The sequence below is a fragment of the Odocoileus virginianus genome, chromosome 10 (genome assembly GCF_023699985.2).
Source record: "Odocoileus virginianus isolate 20LAN1187 ecotype Illinois chromosome 10, Ovbor_1.2, whole genome shotgun sequence".
Taxonomy (NCBI): Eukaryota; Metazoa; Chordata; class Mammalia; order Artiodactyla; family Cervidae; genus Odocoileus; species Odocoileus virginianus.
In genome coordinates, this window is record NC_069683.1 from 58,927,199 (window position 1) to 58,944,773 (window position 17,575).

Here is a 17,575-nt window from a genome sequence, read left to right on the forward strand (position 1 = left end):
ACCCTGAGAATGGGAGAAAATGAAAGCAACTGAAACAACTGGCAAAGGATTAATGTCCAAAATATACAAGCAACTCATACAACTCAATACCAGAAACACAAACAACCCAATCAAAAAGGGAGCAGAAGACCTAAACAGACATTTCACAAAAGAAAACACACAGATGGCTAAAAAACTCATGAAAAGATGCTCAACATCACTCATTACTAGAGAAACGCAAATCAAAACTACGATGAGATATCACCTCATACCAGTCAGAATGGCCATCTTAAAAAGTCTACAAACAATAAATGCTGGAGAGGGTGTGGAGAAAAGAGAACACTCTTGCACTGTTGGCGGGAATGTAAATTGACACAGCCACTATGGAAGATGGTATGGTGGTGGTGATTTAGTCACTAAGTCGGGTCCAACTCTTGTGACCCCATGGACTGTAGCCTGCAAGGCTCCTTTGTCCATGGAATTTTCCAGGCAAGAATACTGGAGTGGGTTGCCATTTCTATGGGAGAACATGGATCTTCCCGACCCAGGAATCGAACCCAGGACTCCTGCATTGCAGGTAGATTCTTTACTGGCTGAGCTTTGAGGGAAGCCCAGAAGATGGTACGGAGATTCCTTAAAAAGCTAGGAATAAAACCACCATATGACACAGCAATCCCACTCCTAGGCAAATACTCTGAGGAAACCAAAATTGAAAAAGACACATGTATCCCATTGTTCACTGCAGCACTGTTTATAATACCTAGAACATGGAAGTATCCTAGATGGCCATTGACATGAATGGATAAAGACATTGTGGTACATAAACACAATGGAATATTACTCAGCCATAAAAAGGAATGCATTTGAGTCAGTTCTAATGGGGTGGATGAACCTAGAACCTATTATACAAAGTGAAGTGAGTCAGAAAGAGAAAGATAAATATTGTATTCTAATGCATATATACAGAACCTAGAAAAATGGTACTGAAGAATTTATTTACAGTGCAGCAATGGTGAAACAGACATAGATAACAGACTTATGGACATGGGGAGAGGGGAGGATAGGGTGAGATGTATGGAAAGAGTAACATGGAATCTCACATTACCATGTATAAAATAGCCAATGAGAATTTGCTGTATGGCTCAGGAAACTCAAACAGGGGGTCTGTATCAACCTAGAGGGGTGGGATGGGGAGTAAAATGGGAAGGAGGTTCAAAGGGAGGGATATATGTATACCCATAGCTGATTCATGTTGAGGTTTGACAGAAAACAAAATTCTATGAAGCAATTATCCTTCAATAAAAAAATAAAAAAAAGAAAGCTAGGGACTTAAAATAATGATAGTCTGTAAATAAAAAAGCAGATTCAAACAACACTCCTATAGAATTTGTGACAGTCTTCTAGTCATTATTAAGACGATAAACCCAAATCATATTTCATGATGATGTTAGGCAGACTTGGTACTTCTCCAAAATTATTCAACCTACTGATCTCCAGTACTTACTTCCATAAGGCAAGAAGAGAGGAGAATGGATAGGAAGAATGTTATAAGAGGAAAGGAACAATAATTATAACAGTGGTGGAATCAATAGTAATGAGCATTTATATAATTGACACTTAACCCTGAAGCCAAGGCTATAAGAATTTTACATGGATTATATCACTTAATCTTTTCAAATAACTCTCTAAGATAGGCAGCCTAAGTTGTCAGAGAATTATTTAACTTAGTCTTAATAACAGATTGAGCTTTTCCTGGTTGAAAATCAGATTCCCCTTTGCCTCTCTTTGGAAATCTATTAGATCCCTCTTAGCAACATTCTTGCTTCTGGTAATCAACACATGTCTTTAGACCTTATTACTGCAGAATAAAGATATAAATTCTCTTAAACTAAGATGATGACTACCTCACCAAATTGCTCACAGGAGTATTCTACCTCTAGCTATATAGTTAACCCTAACTGACAACACAAAATGACAAAGGTCATGGTTTAGCGAAAGCAACACAGTTCACTCTGAAAATGATTTACCATCATTCAGCTGTATGATTAGCTCTTGTTTTATGTTGCTTTTCTTTTTGGTGGAGAGGGGTGGTAGCTAACTGATAGTATGTGCATAGCCAAAACAGTTACATCCCAATGAAAACCTTCACTGTAGACTAAAGAATAAATATCTTACAACTGTTGAAAAATAGCACTTTCTTATAAAAGTCCAATATAAAACTGGAAACTTCAGACAACTATTAACAAGGCCAGCAATTATGGAAAAAATCATGAATCAAGGCTAAATTTATCAATAGGATCATAATTTTTAATTCTGATTTCCTTCTTTTCATGTTTTAGAAAACTATAATTTTAGCACTAAAATAACTGAAAAATACTACTCATCTGGTTAAGATTCCATGTCATAACTTTATTGACTATAATTTTGTTTGGCCTAACTGTAGCCTCCTGAATGTCTCATTCTAGCAAACCCAGGTGGATAATTAGAAATGTAAACAGAATAAGAGGACTGCTATCCCTATTTTAAACAAAAAAACTGTCGATTGCTTTATTTTTAAACAGCCACTAACATATTTAAATTATAATTGGATCTTCTTAATGAGCAGTTTCTTATTATTAAAACTTGCAGGGGGCCTTGACATTTGAGTCATCATCTCATTGTGTCTATTTCTTACTGTGATATACAAATTAAATAGACATACAAGCCAGTTTAAATATGGGAGGGGGGACTTGAAGCAGTAACTTTAAATTGAATTGACTGTTCTAAAATCTATAAAATATATAAAGCAATCAACATTGACAATAATATATTTTACTTCAAGCACATTTTCAATAATATCAACTTCAATTTTAAGGCCCAAAATACTTCAAACCCTCCTAGCCAAATATCGTACTTCTAGAAAACAAAATTGCAGCTTTAATATTCCCTAAACTTAAAAAATAGAATAATTCCAGTGTATTCTCTCAAGGAGTGAAAATGTTCTAAAGAAATGCCTCTTTTTCAACACTAAAATTTAATTTAAAGTTTTGATAGTCACTTAATATATTATTCTGCATATTAAGAAAAATTGGATGTAAGCCAGAGTTCCTAGGTTGTGAAATTTAAAGCATAACATATTCAAAGTGTAGCTAGCTTTTACTTATATTTATTTAAGGATAAGGCAAGCAATTCCCACAATGTTGAAGTTAGTCTTACTATTCCTCTCAGAGCTTGACTCAATCAGTGGAAATATTCGTGGATTTATAGTATCAGGTCTTTTGTAAATCCTATCATTTTTGTAATTACTATGGCTAGTAATAATAAATGTCAGCTTTTTATATGGTGAAATAGATTAATGAAAGAGGCAGACAGTATGCAAAACAGCTGGGAATAGGATCAAGTCTCTCTACATATATCCAGAAACCAGTAATTTTCTAAATGGCACTCTAGGTTCTCTTGCCTAAATAATTATAAGTACCACCTGCACGTAATATACTAAAAGAATTATGAAATCTCCCAGTTCCTATCACCCATATCAAGTCCATGGCCACTTACCTTGTCTTTATTCTCAGTGCCAGAAGCCTCAGGCTTGGTCCTAATCACAAATGGGGTGGACAGGCGCAGCAGAACCCTTTCAAAGGTGGCATTAACCTTCGGAGAAATGATCTCAAAGCAGTCCTCAAACTTGAGCACTTTGTGAGTGTCACATCGGAGCTGCTTCCTTAGGCCTTCCCCCAGCTGAAGGACTGACATGTGGGGGTCAAACATCAAGTGAAAAGGGAAGGCTCTGCAGAAGGTGTTGATGCTAATTCTGAGGTCCGCAGGAACTTGGGATGTTCCCTGTGGAAGGTTCTTCGTGATATTAGCATTTTCACATTGTCTGATAAGGAAAGCAAGGCCATTACAGTTGCCTGGGTTTGAACCATCAGAGCACAGTTTCTCAGCAACCTGGTTCACTTCCACATCCAGCCGATAGATCTTCTTTCCTGCAGCCTTAATCATTCCAAGCATTGCAAACCCCACAATGTGGTGAGGGTGGAAGTAGTGGAGTATAAGAGTACCTTCGGGGAGTTCTTTGCATAGGAATGATGGTGACTCTAGAGTGGCCTGTTTTCCAAAAGAAGTTCTAATGTGTTCCAACAAAGCATCAAAGCCATTAAAAAAGTCCTGCAATGTGCCACCTACAGCTCGAAGGACTCTCTCATTGTCATCAAAGCATATATTAAAGAATTCCTCACCAAATCTTTCTTGGATTTCCTCAAACTTCAAACCTAGAGGTAAATGGAAGCAAATGTTAATAAGATATAATATAAGTAATTGAATTTATAGCTTTTTAAATGTTTATCAGAAGAGGTAGCTAGTGACCAAAGCAAGAGAAGCAATCCCCTTGGGTACACAAATTTCCCAAATAGGTTAAGTCATTCATTTTGATTTAGAGAAAGTAAATTTCAGTTCATCTTCTGGATGCTTCTAAGATGTTAAAGAGCATAAACATTTTGTTGTTTGATTTTAAATATATTATTTTTAGAGTAGTTTTAGATACATAGGAAAACTTAGCTGAAAATAAATATATTGTCCATGTACCCCCTGTTCACTTCCCACACACAACCTCCTCCCCTGGAAACTTGATATTGTACACTACAGTGGTACATTTGTTACAATCAATGAACCTATATTTATATAACATTATCATCCAAAGTTCATAGTTTACATTAGGATTCACTCTTAATGTTATATATCCTTGAGTTTTGACAAATGCGTAATAATATGTGCCCACCATTTTAGTATCATGCAGAGTAGTTTTGCTGCCCTGAAATCTGTTGTGATCCACCTATTCATTCCTGGGTCCCCTCAACCCCTGGAGCATGATCTTTTTAAAGCTGTTAATCTAGCTATTCACTTTCCTTTTCAATATTATACCCCATTTGCTGTAATTACCATGAATATTATCTTTTACTTAGTGACTTCCCTCACCACTGAAGAATTTTTAAGAGGCTGTTATGTCCATTCAATATTATTATTTAATTATGATTAATTATCATAATTCATTTGTTAAATGGGAAATATAACCAGAGAGGGAGTCTATGGTACACAAGCAGAGACAAGCATCAGGTTATCTTGCACAAACAGAATTGCTTAAGTTACAATAGTAATCTCAAAGAAAATCAAACAGATCAGCTAGACCCCAGGAAGGAAGAGAAAAAACAAGGAATTAAAACGGTGGAATGATCTTCATTCATTCTTTCATTCACAAAAATGAAAGCAGACAAAACTGGAATAGGAATCTGACCAGACAGAGCTTAAAGTCTTTGCTAAGTTTTCTCAGTTCATACTCATTCCCAGATGCCATGGCAAAAGGAAATCTACCTTTAATAATGGAATTATAATGATAAATAAATACACACAATGCATTATATAGTAATTTCAAGCAGGATCATATGTGATCTATCAATAGTAAGACCCACGCTGAGGAAGAACACTGCACAGATGAGAGCTGAGTTTGTATCATAAATAAACCTTCTATGCGGAGTTACCCTATTGCTTCTCCTTTGACTTTGGCTGAAATCAGTCATGTGTTGTTTACATATACTCACGTTTTGTTTCTTATCTATCTCATCTTATAAGGAGGGCCCAAAAATCTGACAGGAAAAGACAGGTCCCTTGCCTAGTGTCCTGTTAGAATGCAAACCAGTCTATGTTGTCTATGGCTTAGTTTGCTATTCCCTGTAAGTTCTCCCCATCCAGAAGTGAGGGAATAAAACTCAGTCAGTAATATCATTATAAAACATAGTCCAAATACATTACACATTTTTGAGAGCTTACTATAGAGTCTAAATATTGTGGGAGCCAAGTAAGAGGTTGGTTTGACAAAGAAGTTCTTAAAATCAATATAAAATGAGAAGTAGAAAGTTTAAGCTAAAAACAGTATATTAGTATTTCACATATATTTTAGTTTAATAGATTTGACAGAAGCTGAGAAAGTCACCTACTAGGATAAAAACGTCACCACTCATCTCATACTGTCATGTTACAAGACTGAACTTCAACATATGCTGCATTCACTAACAATAATGCCAGTCAGAATTGATAATAATACCAATTTTCTGTCTAGTTCTCAAGTGTGAAAGAAAACAAGATAGATGATATTCACTGCAATTTGGCTCCTTCTCCAACTGCTCCATTGAAACTGCTTTTGTAATTAGTTAATCCAGTATATCATATTTTGTCCTTATCTTACTCAACTTTGGTTGATTTTTTTCCCCTTTAGTTTGACAGTGTTCATCTTGTCTTCCTCCTAAATCTCTCTTCTCTCTTGGATTATAAACCATTATCTCCTGGTTTGATTACTAGCTGTCTGAAATGCCCTTCCCTAAAGCTTCTTCCTATCTAAAATCCTTACATCATCACCACTATACTGTAACTAAAAAATTCTAACACAAACTAAACTTATGTCCCTTCAATGACAATATTCAGTGTTGCTATTATTTTTTTAAATTATTAATTTCTTCTTGTTGTTCAGTCACTCAGTCGTGTCCGACTTTTGCGGCCCCATGGACTGCAGCACGCCAGGCTTCCCTGTCCTTCACCATCTCCTGGAGCTTGCTCAAACTCATGTCCATTGAGTTGGCAATGCCATCCAATCATCTCATCCTCTGTCGTCCCCTTCTCTTTCCTTCAATCTTTCCCAACATCAGGGTGTTTTCTAGCAAGTCAACTCTTCTCACTAGGTGGCCAAAATATTGGAGCTTCAGTTTCAGCATTAGTCCTTTCAGTGAGTATTTAGGGTTGAATTCCTTTAGGATTGACTGGTTTGATCTTCTTAATTTAGTATTTAATTCTTAATAAATATGAAATTCAGAATAAATAAAATTCTTATAATCTGACTACATTGCTGAACAACAAAACTCCATGCACCACTGAAAATACCTGAAGGATTTCTTCTATATTTTGAAGATTTGTATCTTAAAAGGACTTAGGGTCTTCATGCACAGGTGAGAAAATGAGAATTTCTTCTAACTTGCATCTTTCATAACATTAAAAATACTCTCACAATTTGTTAAGAACACAGATAAAATACAGTAAGCTTATGTCCTATTTCCAATGCCATAGTCACCCAAAATCACCCAGAAAATAACAAGTAAGTATAATTCACCAGAGGCAACAAATTAAAAAACTATTTTGTAAGTACAGCAGTCTATGAACTTAAAATTCTTGTTGCTCTAAAAAGCTCTTCTGAACCTAAGATACAATGGTTAAGACTCAAACCATAATGTTAAGGCCTACCATTGTGCTAAAGCAACTTGTATAAGTAAAGAAAAATTAAATTATTTTGAATACTATATGCAAATACTATACATAGAAATTCTATACAGACCACCATATTAAATAAACTAATAAATATTTGTGGTTTCACACTTGTTAAACTGTACAATCTTAGATAAGAAAAAAATTCTTACAATTTGAAGAATTAAAACTAAGGAATGATCACTTCAGCTTTTGCAAATATGCTATGATCCAATGCCCAAGACGTCCACATTAAACATCTCAAAATTTAGAAAGCAGAGAGCAAGTAGTTTAGCTCAGTGTCACAAGCAAGATTCCACTCATGATTGATGCAAACCCTCTAAGTATAGTAAATCACTTGAAACATAGAGATAATGCTCATCTACTCATATCACAAGAAGCTAGAACAGTTTGAAATTTGGGTATATACAAATACATTCCTTAATGAGGCAAAACTTCAATGAAACTGTTTTCACTAACAGGTAAGTTGAAAGAATATTTTTTTAAAAATTTATTTATTTGGCCGTGTAGGTCACAGTTGCAGCACACAGGATCTTTCACTGCAGCACGTGGGCTCAGCAGGTGTGGCGGGTTCAGCCACCTACCCCATGGCATGTGGATCAAACACGCATCCCCTGCATTGCAAGGCAGATTTTTAACCACTGGACCATCAGGGAAGTTCCAAGAATGTTAAATTACTGTTAATTCATTTCTTCGAAACAATGACTAGGCTAAATCTGACATCCTTTAACTGTAAATGAAATATTATGTTCATTCATGGCATGAATTTTCTGTTCCTCATCCAATTTCACATTGTGTACCTCTTGGAGCATACATAACTGCAAACTATCACCTGTATAATGCCAAACACAGGGAGACTAAGCATTCATTCATAGAAACTAAACATTCATCTAGAATCAAGCTACAGTTGTGCCATACCGAAGGATACAAAGACAACAAGACATAGCCTTTTATCTCATGGGCCCCCACAGATAATTAAGTTACAAATTATTGAACTGTAACGGAGGCACACAGGACCTATCAGTTCAGTTCAGTTCAGCTGCTCAGTCATGTATAACTCTTTGCGACCCCATGAACCGCAGCACGCCAGGCCTCCCTGTTCATCACCAACTCCCAGAGTCCACCCAAACCGATGTCTATCGAGTCGGTGATGCCATCAAACCATCTCATCCTCTGTCGTCCCCTTCTCCTTCCCTCAATCTTTCCCAGAATCAGGGTCTTTTCAAATAAGTCAACTCTTCGAATCAGGTGGCCAAAGTACTGGCATTTCAGCCTCAACATGAGTCCTTCCAATGAACACCCAGGACTGGTCTCCTTTAGGATGGACTGGTTGGATCTCCTAATCCAGGACTGGATCTCCCAGTCCAAGGGATTCTCAAGAGTTTTCTCCAACACCACAGTTCAAAAGAACCAATTTTTCAGTACTCAGCTATCTTTATAGTCCAACTCTCACATCCATACATGACCACTGGAAAAACCATAGTCTTGACTAGATGGACCTTTGTTGACAAAGTAATGTCTCTGCTTTTTAATATGCTGTCTAGCTTCGTCATAACTTTCCTTCCAAGGACTAAGCGTCTTTGAATTTCATGGCTGCAATCACCATCTGCAATGATTTTGGGGCCCAGAAAAATAAAGACAGCCACTGTTTCGACTATTTCCCCATCTATTTGCCAAGAAGTGATGGGACTGGATGCCATGGTGTTAGTTTTCTGAATGTTGAGCTTTAAGCCAACTTTCTCAGTCTCCTCTTTCACTTTCATCAAGAGGCTCTTTAGTTCTTCACTTTCTGCCATAACGTTGGTGTCATCTGCATATCTGAAGTTATTGATATTTCTCCTGGCAATCTTGATTCCGGCTTGGGCTTCATCCAGGCAAGCATTTCTCATGATGGACTCTGCATATAAGTTAAATAAGCAGAGTGACAATATACAGCCTTGACGTACTCCTTTTCCTATTTGGAACCAGTCTGTTGTTCCATGTCCAGTTCTAACTGTCGCCTCTTGACATGCATACAGGTTTCTCAAGAGGCAGGTCAGGTGGTCTGGTATTCCCATCTCTTGAAGAATTTTCCACAGTTTATTGTGATCCACATAGTCAACAGCTTTGGCATAGTCAATAAAGCAGAAATAGATGTTTTTCTGGAATTCTCTTGCTTTTTTGATGATCCAGGGGATGTCAGCAATTTGATTTCTGGTTCCTCTGCCTTTTCTAAAACCAGCTTGAACATCTGGAAGTTCACGGTTTACATATTGCTGAAGCCTGGCTTGGAGAATTTTGAGCATTACTTTACTAGTGTGTGAGATGAGTGAAATTGTGCGGTAGTTTGAGCATTCTTCGGCATTGCGTTTCTTGGGATTCGAATGAAAACTGACCTTTACCAGTCCTGTGGCCATTGCTGAGTTTTCCAAATTTGCTGGCATATTGAGTACAACACTTTCACAGCATCATCTTTCAGGATTTGAAATAGCTCAACTGGAATTCCATCACCTCCACTAGCTTTGTTCGTAGTGATGCTTCCTAAGGCCCACTTGATTTCACATTCTAGGATGTCAGGCTCTAGGTCAGTGATCACATCATCATGATTATCTGGGTCATGAAAATCTCTTTTGTATAGTTCTTCTGTGTATTCTTGCCACCTCTTAATATCTACTGCTTCCGTTAGGTCCATACCATATATGTCCTTTATTGAGCCCATCTTTGCATGAAATGTTCCCCTGGTATCTCTAATTTTCTTGAAGAGATCTCTAGTCTTTCCCATTCTATTGTTTTCTTCTATTTCTTTGCATTGATTGCTGAGGAAGGCTTTCTTATCTCTCCTTGCTATTCTTTGGAACTCTGCATTCATTTGTTGTTGTTGTTGTTGTTGTTGTACATATTTTTTATTGCAAAGTGTTTTTAACTGGCTTTAATAATTTTGCTTTTTATTTTTTCTTTTCCCAGTTATTTTTTATTAGTTGGAGGCTAATTACCTTACAATATTGTAGTGGTTTTTGCCATACATTGACATGAATCAGCCATGGATTTACATGTGTTCCCCATCCTGAACCCCCCTCCCACCTTCCTCCCCATCCCGTCCCTCTGGGTCATCCCAGTGCACCAGCCCCAAGCACTTGTCTCATGCATCCAACCTGGAATGGCGATCTGTTTCACACTTGATTATTACATATTTTGATGCTGTTCTCTCAGATCATCCCACCCTCGCCTTCTCCCATAGAGTCCAAAAGTCTGTTCTATACATCTGTGTCTCTTTTTCTGTTTTACATATAGGATTATAGTTACCATCTTTCTAAATTCCATACATATGCGTTAGTATACTGTATTGGTCTTTATCTTTCTGGCTTATTTCACTCTGTATGATGGGCTCCAGTTTCATCCATCTCATTAGAACTGATTCAAATGAATTCTTTTTAATGGCTGAGTAATATTCCATGGTGTATATGTACCACAGCTTCCTTATCCATTCGTCTGCTGATGGGCATCTAGGTTGCTTCCATGTCCTGGCTATTATAAACAGTGCTGCGATGAACATTGTGGTGCACATGTCTCTTTCACATCTGGTTTCCTCAGTGTGTATGCCCAGAAGTGGGATTGCTGGGCCATATGGCAGTTCTATTTCCAGGTTTTTAAGGAATCTCCACACTGTTTTCCATAGTGTCTGTACTAGTTTGCATTCCCACCAACAGTGTAAGAGAGTTCCCTTTTCTCCACACCCTCTCCAGCATTTATTGCTTGTAGACTTTTGGATAGCAGCCATCCTGACTGGCATGTAATGGTACCTCATTGAGGTTTTGATTTGCATTTGTCTGATAATGAGTAATGTTGAGCATCTTTTCATGTGTTTGTCAGCCATCTGTATGTCTTCTTTGGAGAAATGTCTGTTTAGATCTTTGGCCCATTTTTTGATTGGGTCATTTATTTTTCTGGAATTGAGCTGCAGGAGTTGCTTGTATATTTTTGAGATTAATCCTTTGTCTGTTTCTTCATTTGCTATTATTTTCTCCCATTCTGAAGGCTGTCTTTTCACTCTGCACTCAAATGGGTATATCTTTCCTTTTCTCCTTTGCTTTTTGCTTCCCTTCTTTTCACAGCTATTTGTAAGGCCTCCTCAGACAGCCATTTTGCTTTTTTGCATTTCTTTTTGCTATGGAAATATGGAAAAAATGAACATCTGACTTTCTCCTCAAGGAGATAAAGTTTGACAGGCAATTTGTAGAAAAATTGGTATTCAGAAGGCCAAGAAGGAGGGAACAAGAACTCTAAAAGACAGACGGTAATGAAATATGAATGAAGCAGGGAGGTGGAACAGTCCAGCATAGTCAGGGGAGGGCAAGTAGTAAGTGCGAAATGGTTGGCGAAAGGGGTAGTGGAATGAGTTGCTAATTAATTAGCAATGTAGAAGTTAGACTTCAGAGTGAAAACAGCAGAGTCAAAGATAGCAAAGAAATGCTGCAAAGTTTTTAAAAGATTATATTCGTTGAATTAGATAGTTCCAGTAAGAATGGAGAAATTAGTGCCAAGTGGTATGCCAAATATTTTTATAGGTTAATACTTTTAAAAAACTCCCATCAAGTGGATATTTTTAATGACTCACATTTTAAACGTGAGGAATGCTAAGAAACTTGACCAAGTGCATACAATTGTAGGTAACAGACCCAGGTCTTAAAGTGAAGTCTGTCTAATACTAGATGATGTATAATATACTGTGATATTGTACACAATATTAAATGAGTAAAACATTTGCATGGAAGAAAAAAAAATGCAGGTCTTGCTCATTGATATATCATCAATGCCTAGCATTCTGCCTGACTTCTGTTGTTATTGTTCAATTGCGTAGTTGGGTCCAACTCTTTGCAAACCTACGGACTGGGGCACACCAGGCTTCCCTGTCCTTCAACATCTCCCAGAGCTTGCTCAAGCTTATGTCCATCAAGTCAGTGATGCCATCCAACCATCTCATCCTCTGTCACCTGCTTCTCCTCCTGCCCTCAGTCTTTCCCAGCATCAAGATCTTTTCCAATGAGCTGGCTCTTCACATCAGGTAGCCAAATTACTGAAGCTTCAGCTTTAGCATCAGTCCTTCCAAAGAATATTCAGGGTTGACCTCCTTTAGGATTGACTGATTTCACCTTCTTGCAGTCTAAGGGACTCTCAAGAGTCTTCTCCAGAACCACAATTTGAAAGTATCAATTCTTCAGTGCTCAGCCTTATTTATGGTCCAACGCTCACATCCATTCATAACTACTGGAAAAACCACAGCTGTGACTATATGGACTTTTGTTGGCAAAGTAGCATCTCTGTTTTTGTCATACACTGTCTAGGTCTGTCATACTTTTTCTGCCAAGGAGCAAGCATCTTTTAATTTCATGGCTGCAGTCACCATCCATAGTGATCTGTGTATGTGTGTATGTTGTTTCAGTCATATCCAACTTAACAGTCGCTTCAGTTATGTCTGACTCTTTGTGACTGTATGGCCTATAGCCCACCAGGCTCCTCTGTCCACGAGCTTCTCCAGGCAAGAATACTGGAGTGGTTTGCCATTTCCTTCAGGGGATCTTCCCGACCCAGGGATCAAACCCATGTCTTTTATGTCTCCTGCACTAGCAGGCAGGTTCTGACCACCAGTGCCACTTGGGAAGCCTGGGAATGATTTTTGTAGCCCAAGAAAATAATATCTGCCACTGTTTCTGCTTTTTCCACATCTATTTGCCATGAAGCAATGGACTGGGTGCCATGATTTTAGTTTTTTTAATGTTTCACTTTAAGCCAGATTTTTCACTCTTCTCTTACCCCTCATCAAGAGGCTCTTTAGTTCCTGTTTGCTTTCTGCCATTATGAAGATGATACCACAACTGTATTTCAAGTCCAAGAGATTTCAATATTTTAAGGAAACAACTATCTTCTTAAACAATTTTTCCAGCTTTATTGAGATATATAACGGTGCAAGTTTAAGATCTACAAGGTATTGATTTGATACACTTAAATACTGCAAAATGATTAGCACTGTACCATTAGTTTGCACCTCTGTCATTTCATATAACTACAATAACTTCTTTTTGTGGTGAGAATATTTAAAATTTGCTCTTAACTTTCAATGTATAATGCAAAACTGTTAACTATAGTCAAAATGCAATGCATTAGATCTCCAAAACTTAGTCATTTTCTAACTGGAACTTAGAATAGCTCCCCATTTCCCCTAGTTCCCCAGTAACCACCATTCTACTGTCTATATGAGTTTGGCTTTTTTAGATTCCACATATAAGTGACAGCTTATAGTATTCATCAAGAAAAATTATTTTACCTAGCAAGATGATAAGACATTTGTCAACTATGTTTGAGACCCAGATGACACTTTTTTAAGAATATAATTCTATTGCCATGACAATATACAAATAAATAAGTCTCTACATTCCAGAGTTTAAAAGGACATATCATATATGTCTCAGACATGGCCAACTCTTTGCAACCCCATGGACTATATGGTCCATGGAATTCTCCAGACAAGAATACTGGAGTGGGTAGCCTTTCCCTTCTCCAGGGATCTTCCCAGCCCAGAGATGGAACCCAGGTCTCCTGCATTGCATGCAGATTCTTTACTGTCTGAGCCACCAGGGAAGCCCTATAATTAAAGACGCTTGATGCTTGCTCCTTGGAAGAAAAGCTATGACAAATCTCAACAGAATATTAAAAAGCAGAGACATTACTTTGCAACAAAGGTCCATCTAGTCAAAGCTATGGTTTTTCCACTGGTCATGTATGGTTGTGAGAGTTGGACTATAAAGAAAGCTGAGCACTGAAGAATTGATGCTTTTGAACTGTGGTGTTGGAGAAGACTCTTGTGAGTCCCTTGGACTGCAAGGAGATCAAACCAGTCAATCCTAAAGGAAATTGGTCCTGAATATACACTGTAAGGACTGATGCTGAAGTTGAAACTTCAATACTTTGGCTACCAGATGCAAAGAACTGACTCATTGGAAAAGACCCTGATGCTGGGAAAGACTGAAGGCAGGAGGAGAAGGGGTCAACAGAGGATGAGATGGTTGGATGGCATCACCGATTCAATGGACATGAGTTTGAGCAAGCTCTGGGAGTGGTGATGGAGAGCGTAGCCTGGTGTGCTGCAGTCCATGATGCCTCAAAGAGTCAGACCCGACTGAGCAACTAAACTGAACTGAACTGACTATATATGTCTAAAAATAACAAAGAAAGACAAAATAAATCTCACTGCCTAAAGTACAATTTTAAAGAAAATTGTTTTAAATCTGAGCTATCAATATAGTCTCATTTGCACCTTGGTGAGGTGGGATAAAAACTTTTAGCTTGAGTACTTAATATTAAATAAGTAAAACTGTTGGGATAATAGTAAAAAAGAAAGATTCTTATCAATGAAGGGTTAATATAAGGTTATGACGGGTTAGTTAAATAGAAAATTTCTATTATTTTACGAGAATTTCTTTCTTATTGCATGTGTGGCATCTCTTTCCCTCTCCAAAGAACACAGCATATGTCATATATTTAAGTGTAGTTAAACTAAGCTAAATTTTACTGTACATCTACTTAAATTCCTGAAATACAGAGATAAGAAAATCTTTTAAGTTGCAGGAAAGAACAAGCAGTTTTTATTTTCATTTGCAATTCCTGAAGCTATATGATAGTGAAATAATATATGTGGAATACTGACAGAATTTAAATATAATGATTCATTACACAGCCAAGATATCTGACAGAGATTCAGAAATAATTGAGAAAACACTTTAACCAAACAACAAGTACAGAAGAGGTATTCTGGTAAAAGAAGATGGAAAAAGTAAAAACATCAAGGAGTAATGAACCCTGCAACATACAATCTGTCAATGACAGCTTTTTTCATTGTTGCAAATTTGTAATGTATAATGTAAATATAGATTACTGAAATAGGGAGAAAGTGAAACAACTGACAACTACAAGGTAAATTTTATTGATAATCTGGAACTAAACAACCTCAGCAATACCCAAGATTTGGGAGGCCACAAAGAAACAAAAGTGAAAGTTGCTCAGTTATGTCCAACTCTTTGCAACTCTCCAGGCCAGAATACTGGAGTGGATAGCCTTTCCCTTCTCCAGGGGATCTTCCCATCCCAGAGATGGAACCCAGGTCTCCCACACTGAAGGCAGATTCTTTACCAATTGAGCTATGAGGGAAGCCTGGAAGAAACAATGGGGAAGGGGAAAAAAGAAAAAGTACTAACAAAATTGTAAAGGCCTCTTAATGGGATCTGGCAACTAGGAAAAAAAAATACATTTTTAGTAGGGAAATTAGTGATATTTGGTTTTTAAAAGATGAAGAAAACACATGGATCTAACTTTAGTAACAAGAAAGGAAAGTTAACTAGTAATGAAATGGGAAAACAGACAGAACTTTCAAACTACAAAGGTGAAAAAAATATATATTCAACATGATCAAAACACAAAAGCAAGGAAAATTTAAAAAGTAAAATATTAATAAATGCATATCATAAATAAAGATTGAAAAAGGAAGCCATTATTTATGCATTTCATTAAGTGTAAAAAAATGAATATGCCAATCAAATGGTAGAAATTTTCAATCCACTATATAAGAATTACATATATAAAAAAAGAATTACATATATAAAAAATAACTTTTAAATTAGAGAAAATAAGATGATTTTAAAAAAACATTGAAGATAAATGTTAGATAAAAATTTCAAAGAACTAAAAGAAGAAAAAAAGCAAGAGAGAAGCAGTATTAATATCAAGCAAGATGGAAAGAACATTAAAAGTGCTAATCAGGAGAGAGCCATTAGACAACAAAAATCACAATTTACAAATAAGACCTAAGAAACATAAACCTGCAAAATCATAGCTAAATATATTAAGCATTAACAATTAGAAATTGATTGCTAATGAGTATGGGATTTATGAAGTAATAAAAGATTCTAAAATTGATTGTGATATCAGCTGCACATTTATCTAAAAACCCACTTTAAATGAGTGAATATTATTATATGTGAATGATATTTCAATATAGGTGCAATACATTTTAAAATTTAATCTAATGAAAAAAATCTATAAAACTATAGAGGAAATTTGAGTTTGGTTACAGTGAGAAACTTTAATATATCACTCTCAGAATGAAATCAATCTCAGAAAAAAGAGCAAAATCATAGAGAAATTAAATAAAAATAAATACAACAAAATATTCAATAAAATAAAAATTTAATAAAAATCAAATGTCATTAGTAAACTGTAACAAGCCTTTTACAGAACTAAAAGGATCAAAGATTAAAAAACAGTCATAGATAAATAAATATAAAGAACTATAAAATTATAAAAGGTATTAGAAAAATGACATTAACATAAATCAAATTTAGTAACAAAGCCAATACATATACACATATGTATATGTATGTACACAAGTATGCATGTTTATAATGTTTGAAGAAATTACAAAAATTGCTGAAGTACTTAGCCACAAAATTTCAATAACATAATTTTAAGTACAATTTGCAGATCACAATTTCTAATAATAATATCAATAATAAACACATTAAAAAGGTAATAAAAAAATCTATTTAGAAGTGAAACACCACCCTTTCTTGAATTAAAAGAAAAAACTGAAATTATAATTTCTAGAAATCAATGAAAAGGAAACTAATTCATTCAAAATTCTATCAGGCAAAACAATCACTGTACTCAAATAAAAATATGTGTCATAAATATTTTCAGCAACAAAATAAGTAAATAAAAACTTTCAATTAAGAAAACTAATATTTAGCTTAAAATTAAAAGATACTTCTCCCTTCCAACTAATAAAAAATAAAGGAAAAATAATTAAATAAATTTATTCAAAAAAAATAAAAGGATAAAAACTGAAATTAGTAGATTAAAACTAAATTAGGAGTGAGAAGATATAGTTCCTATTAGGGACAAATAGAGGAATCACAAAAGAACTATACAATGTTCTGCCAACAAATGTCTAACTGTAATATAAATGGATAATTTTCTAGCAGCACATAAATGAGAAAAATTGACCCAAGATGAAATGGGCAACCGGAATTTTGGATAGCCTTTAAAAATGTATAATTCCAAAGTTAAATATTTTCAGGCCATAGGAAACAATTAAAACTACTCACTACTTTTTTATTTAGCCCACATAGCCTTAACGCTAAAACTTGATATAGTATACTATTCAGTATACATATACAGTATACTATACAGTATTCATATTCTCTTATGAATATTTGCTATTAATAAAATAGTAGCAAATACAGTCTAACAATCTATAAAAGAATGATACATTATTACCAAGTAG

The 17,575-nt window shown here is 35.9% G+C and overlaps 1 protein-coding gene across 2 annotated transcripts in view; it reads right to left on the reverse strand.

The window, feature by feature from the left end:
* GUCY1A2 (guanylate cyclase 1 soluble subunit alpha 2) overlaps positions 1-17,575 on the reverse strand; it is a 405,388-nt gene that overhangs the window by 250,580 nt on the left and 137,233 nt on the right. For both annotated transcript variants that reach the window (XM_070473645.1, XM_070473646.1), the window contains exon 4: positions 3,514-4,229. In XM_070473645.1, the coding sequence (XP_070329746.1) occupies positions 3,514-4,229 (716 nt within the window). The remainder of the gene's footprint in view (positions 1-3,513; positions 4,230-17,575) is intronic.